This window comes from Musa acuminata, chromosome BXJ1-11 (genome assembly GCF_036884655.1).
Source record: "Musa acuminata AAA Group cultivar baxijiao chromosome BXJ1-11, Cavendish_Baxijiao_AAA, whole genome shotgun sequence".
In the NCBI taxonomy this organism is placed as follows: domain Eukaryota; kingdom Viridiplantae; phylum Streptophyta; class Magnoliopsida; order Zingiberales; family Musaceae; genus Musa; species Musa acuminata.
The window spans coordinates 31,312,751-31,320,092 of NC_088337.1; the positions used below are offsets into that span (position 1 = coordinate 31,312,751).

The window sequence follows — 7,342 nt, forward strand, 5'->3', positions numbered from 1 at the left end:
CCCTCTCACATTTCGTGGATCACTTTGCCACGCAAATCCAGGGCTTGTCGGACACTCATCCCTCTCTATTAATGCAGGCGTTTATGATAGGCTTGCAACCCTCCAGATTTTCCTGGTCCCTCGCGGAGCAACCCCCTACCATAGTGCCAGAGATGCTCCAGCAGGCTAACCGGTACATCACGATGGAGGCCTGGGAGGCCGTGAGGAGAAGGGACGACTTTTGGCAACGAGCTCCATAGAAGAGGTCAAGCACCCGCGGTGGCTATCCAATGTAATCCTGGTGAAAGAAATCTAAGCCCTGCCTCAGTCTCTTCTGAGTGAAGGTTCAGTACCTACCTGATCGCCTCCCGGCTCGCGGTTAGCCCCGGCCTAAACCCTTTTGTATCTACACAGCTCGGCCGTAGACTACCCGAGTCTACCTCAGTGCGGCCTCCCCGCTTGAGCCGTATCCCTCGGCCGTAGACTACCCGAGTCCACCTCAGCGCGGCCTCCTCACTTGAGCCGTGTCCCTCGGCCACATGTTGCCCGAGACCACACCTACGCGGCCTGCCTGCCTTCGTCGTGCTCCTCGGCCGCATATTGCCCGAGACCACACCTGCGCGGCCAGCCTGCCTACGTCGTACTCCTCGGCCGCATGTTGCCCGAGACCACACCTGCGCAGCCAGCCCCCCTGCGTCGTGCTCCTCGGCCGCATGTTGCCCGAGACCACACCTGCACGGCCAGTCCCCCTGCGTCGTGCTCCTCGGCTTCATGCTCCCCGAGATCACACCTGCGCGGCTAGCCCGCCTGCGTCGTGCTCCTCGGCTTCATGCTCCCCGAGATCACACCTGCGCGGCCAGCCCGCTTGTGTCGTGCTCCTCGGCTCCATGCTTCTCGAGATCACACCTACGCGGCCAGCCCGCCTGTGTCGTGCTCCTCGGCTCCATGCTTCCCGAGACCACACCTGCACGGCCTGCTCGCCCAAGTCCAGCTCCTCGGTCGCAGCCCGCCTGCGTCGTGCTCCTCGGCCCTATGATGCCCGAGACCACACATGCGTGACCTGCTCGCTCAAGTCCAGCTCCTTGGCTGCAGTCCGCCTGCTTTGCGCTCCTCGACCCCACGCTGCCCGAGATCACACCTGCGCGACTTGCCCGCCTGCATCGTGCTCCTTGGCCTCATATTGCTCGAAGACCAATCCTGCGCGGCCTGCCCGCCTGAGGGGCCTACCACTCCTACAACCAAGCCCAACTTGATCGACGAACCACTCCTTGAGGTTCCTCGGTCACGCACTACCCAGAGCCACCACTACATCCAACCCTCATCAATTGCCAAGCTCCACGATTCCCACACCCCTGGCAACGAACTAGCCTCCGCCCGACTGAGATAGTTCCTTAAAGCCAAAGTCATGCCCCGAACCCCTCTTACGGCAACCGACGCATAGCTTCCTTTGGCGGGGGGGGGAGTATGATGAGGGTAATAATTATGATAAGACTCGCATGACATCAACTGACCCAGATGACGCCCCACAAGCTGACAGCGCCTGGTCAACACAGACCGGAACGCCTACCAAGGCACATTAACACTCCTCTCCGGCTCGATCCCTCACGCCACGCCAACAACTATGTCAGACGCCACCAGGAGTACGATCCTGCTCCCTACGGGCAAGCACACCAGGTAACGATAATTCTCACTATAAAAACCCTCGCGCCCCGAAAAAGAGGAGGAGGGACAGAAAACCCTCGACTGCTCTTCACTAACTTGATCATCGGAGGGGTCGGGTCGAGCCTCCTGACCCGACCTGTGTGTAGGGACAAAGACGGGACGCCTCCCATCGCGTGCCCAAGCGAGGAGTCCCCTCCGAAACGACATACTCGCCGCGATCGGACCATCGCAGTCAGCTACCTCAGCAGTCTCAAAGGTCGCTCCAGGAAGATTCCCAATAATTCGGACCCGAATCCAGCCACGTCGACCTCGAGGCTACGGCTTAAGGTTGTTTACACTAACATTTCCCTACCCCCGTTATACAAAATTTAGTTTTCTTGTCGATTGTTGTTGGCTCGCATATTTTGTAATTACTCCTTCGCATCATATGCTTTGTGAATGGGTGGTATAGGTTTAAATTATGCTTTGTGAGCCTCTGTTAGGCTTAAGTGTATTATATCATTACCGCTGGTTTTTTAGGGCTTGTCAAGCCAGTCACCAATGGCACCGCACACCTGCTTGTTTTTCTTTATGGGACTACATCCCTTTTCCCAACTTATACGGTGGTATTTGGGAATCGTCATCAGGCTTAACCATGACATCAACCTGTCACAGTTCATATCGATCATCTCAATAAAGCTTGCGGCCTGTCCTATAGTTCCGCGGTGCAACCTTTGTCGTGCCTTAACGCGAACTCGGTAAGTTACGAGCGATACAGGAGACGGGGGAAAGGAGGGTCGGTGTGTGAGCCATACATCGATCTCGCTTTTCACGCCACAGAAGCCGAAGCGCCCAATCTAACGACAACCAAAGCCCCCTCCGAAGCTCTTCTTGTCGCCCATGGCGAGCACGAGCATCCCACGGGCCCGCCCTTACGCCAGCGGGCCGGCGGCTTTTTCGCCGCCCCTTCTTGTCGCCCGCCGCGTAGCCGCTCCGGTCCGGGCCTTCCGGCGGAATGACCTCGACAGGTTCGCGAGGCGCGTCGCATCCGGCGAGGCCCTGCGGGACGCTTGGCGGAGCGCCAACAACGGGATCGAGCAGCTCGCCTTCGAGGCCCGCCGCGCCGCCGAACGCCTCGACCGCCGCTACTCCCTCTCCCGTCGATTCGACTCCGCCTCCCGCGCCGCCGCAGCCCGGACCCGCGAGCTTGACCAAGAATTAGGGATTGGGCGGCGGTGGAGGTCGTTCTCCATGGACTTCTCCAGGAATTGGCCTAGGGTTCGGTTTCCCCTCTTTCTTCTCGATCCGCCCCTTTTCTTTCTTTCTTTCTTTCTATCTATTATCTGATGTCTTCTTTGAATACATTTTCTGCAGTACAGGAGAGACCTTAACGAGTTTCTGCAGACGCCCCTAGGCAGAGGACTCGCTGTGAGTTCTTCCTCCCGCTTTTACGCGTTTATCCATGAATCGTGAGTCTCGTCTCCATTTCTTGATTACCAACCTTGAATCTTGTCTCCTTTGTCTTGATCACTGATCTTGGTTCTTGTCGCCTCTATCTTGCTTACTAATCTTCAATATCGTCTCATTTTTCTTTATCACTGGTCTCCCTTTTGGTGATCGCTGATCTTGAATCGCCTCCGTTTTCTTGATACTTGTCTTCTCCTTTTTAATCGCTAATCTTGGATGATCTTCTCTCGTCATTCTGGATTTCTAATCTTGAAGATTGTCTCCTCTTTGTCGATTGCTAATCATGAATCTTGTCTCCTTTTTCTTGAATATTGTTTTGTCAGTAGGTTTTTAGATTGATTTTCTTTAACCGAATCTTTGGAGTCGGCTTTAATTAGCCCTAAATTGTTGTGCTTTATGATCTGTTGCTTATCATCATGGCGATTTTGATTTTTTTTTAATGCCTCCTATAATGATTATTGATTTGGTCTATCTTTACCAACAGATTTCCTGTCATTGTGACATGATTTTTGTTTTCAATATTATGTTCAATGGTCCTTTAGGACCTTAGAATGTAGATGCTATCCGCTGTACTGTGGGCGGATGTACGTGTTAACTTAAGCACTACACAGTCGAGTCTTGGACGAAATTGCATATACTTGTAATGGAACACATGCAGATTCTTTCTTTATTTAGTTCTACTTTAGCCCATTTTTTTTATCCCTAATTAGGTTTCGAACTATCTCTAAGGTTCTTGATGAATCTCTTTTAATTATATTTAGAAGAGATTATTGAAACATTCCTACTGCTTGTAAAGAAGAAAGACACCTTAGTTTTTAGTCTTTAACAAGACTCACTATTTTTGCATGTTTAGTTTGTTTGATTCTTGTAACTCATGTTCTGCTAATACACTTTATACACGATCCCATTGTTAACCTTAAGACAAGGGACCATTATTTCTCACCACCTAATAAAGACCATAACATTTAGAATTACCCAACAACGCTGTTTCATGGTCATTTCTCTTTCTTATAGATTGTCGTAGAAAATATTGTCCTCGTCCATGGATAGCCTGTTCAAACATACTAGATTACGATGACATTTAAGGGTTACAAAAGATATTAGTATTTGAAATACTTTTTTATACCTTGAGAATTTTCGAGCAAAACAAGCATCGGCCACCGAGACAACTTTCTGAATGAGATGGGACATACAGATAGACTATGGTCGAGTTTTGTGCTTGGTCTCTTATTTAAAATCATTATAGCCTTCATGCAGACACAAAATTTTATAGTTATTTCCATTTGACGGGAAGGTCCTTTTTATCTTCTTATGTAAGGAATTTAATGTACATGTATGTGTGTTTATATGACCTACAGGTATCTGAGAAATAGGATGACCACTTGGACACTAAGTTGCTGAGACCATCCACTATCTTTGCAAGTGTCTCTTTTGGTGCTTCATTCTCATCTGGATGGTTAAGTCTTGCTATGATGTTTATCTAGCCGAGGCAAAGAACTCCTTAGGTCCTTTTTGATATTATTCTCCTAGAAAATAGATTGCAATGAACATTTTGATCAATTAGATTAGTCTGCACCAAGTAGGTTTCTAACATCTTACTTTTTCATGGTTTCGTGGACCAATCAAGATTCAAGTTACACTGTTCTTTTAGCTCATTGCTACAATCACACAAAGCCATACATATTATGCATTTTGTGCCTATTTGAGTCAAAGCATTTACAGTCACAATTATGGGAAGGCATATCCAGTTTGATCATGCTAACATCAACTATATTGTGTTGTACTTTTTCAAAAAGACTAGGCACACACTGATTCAATTCATATATGAGAAGACAATTTCTTTAAAATAAAATTAGCATTCCATGTTTGGTCTCATGTATCATCTTCTGGCCTGAGTTTGGCATGTTTGAAAAATAAAACCTAGATCATTTTTTATGAATTGAATTTCATAGACCTGAACAAGATGATATTGGATAGTATATACGAATCATGACATTGAACCTCCCTAGGTCCTGATTGGTAGGAGTGTCACACACTAGACTGCCTCATCTTGCAATCACGATGCTTGACTATGTTTGATCTCATCCAGTAGGCTCTTTACTTGTTTGTATGTACATGATGGAAAGTTCTCAAATCAATATATCTTTTCATGAGTATGTATTAAGTTAATTTATATCTTTAATCTCCTCCGCTTTGCAGACTATTTTCTTCCTCTGGTTTGCATTATCTGGGTGGCTTTTCAGAATTTTTATTTTAGCCACATGGGTATTACCATTTGCCGCTCCTCTTCTCATTGGAACACTAGCCAACAACTTTGCTATTCAGGTGACGGATCACTTCATCAGTTATTTGGTGTTTCTTTTGTATGCCGATGTTATACTGTTTAAACATTCTTCTGAGCAATCCGACCTTGATTGGACACATTTCTTCTTTCTTTTACCTGCTCATTTGAATAGAAGGGTCACATGATTTTACTTTCTTTTACAGACGAATGGATTTATATACTTGCATTTTTAGTCTTGCTTTATTTGTTTTTTGCAAGTCCTAACTTTTGTTAGTGATTTGGTCTAGCTCTGGAGTTGGAAGGTGCATATGCTTTGATAGTTAATCCGATACCCTGTTAAACTGTTGTATTATGATTAACAGTGTTCGCTTGGGTCTAGCAATGTTTTTAGCATATTATTAGATGTTGAGTTCTTCATTTTTATTCACTGTCCCATTTCCTCCTAGTTTATTACACTTGTGGATTATACAACACTGTCAAGAGCTTATAGTTATACATATCCTAAATTGTACTTTGCAGAAAAGCATTTTGCATTATTTTGCTTTTGGATCTTATCAGGTGATTTTGTTTTAAAATTTGTGTTAGTTGACAAGCCTCAATCGATATCCTTCTGATTCATGTCCATTTTGTATCAATCTCTACATAATATTTTTTATTTGTAAAAATAACCACTGTCACCTGTGTTCAGCTAGATTTTGCTCGTCGTGCAGTCAATTCTGGATAATTGGATCTATATTTTGATCAGCAAAATGTCTCTCTGATTATTTATGTAGTGCGTAGGTTGATGATCTATGTCTTTAGTTTTCTTTACGTGGTCCCAGCTAAGTACTTATATTCAATCATGTTGCACAAATGATTATTATTAGCATATGTAACCCCTTTTGTTTGTTTGGCTTTTTCATGGAAATTATGAACAATTAGGTCCAGATATCATCCGAAATCAGAATTAAGAAATATGACAGATACACCAATTGATTTAATTAACTTATTATGCTTCAGAAATTTTTTTATATTTGGGATTCTCATAATTTTGATTATTCAAAAAATTACATGGATGTTGTGTACAGGGCACGTGTCCAGCTTGCAAGAGGCAATTCGTGGGTTATCGCAACCAGGTGATTCGTTGCACAGGATGTAGGAACATCGTGTGGCAGCCAAGAGATGACTTCTCGAGAGGTCGAAGCAGCTCTTCCCCGAAAGCATCTGAGCCCGACATCATCGACATTGACATTGACATCGAGGAGAAATGATGTAACATGAGGTGAGGTATGGTATGGTCTTCGCGGACGAAGACGACTTGGTGCTTCTGGAGTATAAAATCTTGTGCTCGATGTCGAGATTGTAAATATGATTTAAATTTTGCTGTGCGCTATACAAGAAGACACAACGGTGTTGGTATTTTGGTTTTGGGCTGTGGCTTAGGTCCTTGGCGGTCGTCAGACTCCATGACTATGGCAGATGTTGCGGTTATCACCGGCAACATGGCAGTCCGGACGTGGGGCTGCCACAAAAGGAGGTCGGGGCGAGTGGCGAGGCGGTCGAACGACAACGAGGTTTTAACGACATGGGTGTTGTTGTTTCATGGTATACATCGGAGGTGGTCCTCAAGTGGCAGGGAGAGGCACCAAGTGGTGTTGGTGTTGTCGGAGAGGACGAACGGAAAACCATGGTAGTCCATAGTTGGTGAGAACAAGTCCTTTTCTTTCATCTTATCAAGATGAGTTTGTTGAACTAATATATTTTTTGAGATAGATGATATAAAAAATATTATGACTATCGAAATATCAACCGATAGTTAGGTAGGAGAGTTTAACGATAAATCAAAAAATTATCATATTAAAAATTAAATGTTGAGTCAAAGAATCAATCAATGAATTAAAGATCGAATTGTGTTAAAAGTTGTGTTCGAATAATCAAATATTATGTTGAATATTATAAAAAAAATTAATATATTGGAATAGACTAATGTCA

The 7,342-nt window shown here is 45.3% G+C and overlaps 1 protein-coding gene across 2 annotated transcripts; it reads left to right on the top strand.

Annotated features, from left to right (window-relative positions):
• Positions 1-2,314: 2,314 nt before the first annotated feature.
• On the top strand, positions 2,315-6,769 carry LOC103972191 (uncharacterized). Of its 2 annotated transcripts, XM_009386427.3 has the most exons (4): positions 2,315-2,898; positions 2,995-3,048; positions 5,287-5,412; positions 6,439-6,769. In XM_009386427.3, exons 1-4 carry the CDS (start codon positions 2,521-2,523, stop codon positions 6,619-6,621), a joined length of 741 nt encoding a protein of 246 aa, XP_009384702.2. In that variant the 5' UTR covers positions 2,315-2,520; the 3' UTR covers positions 6,622-6,769. The 2 variants fall into 2 exon arrangements, with proteins under 2 accessions (XP_009384702.2, XP_064947008.1); XM_065090936.1 differs by lacking the exon at positions 5,287-5,412 and having other exon boundaries at positions 2,349-2,898.
• Positions 6,770-7,342: the final 573 nt, after the last annotated feature.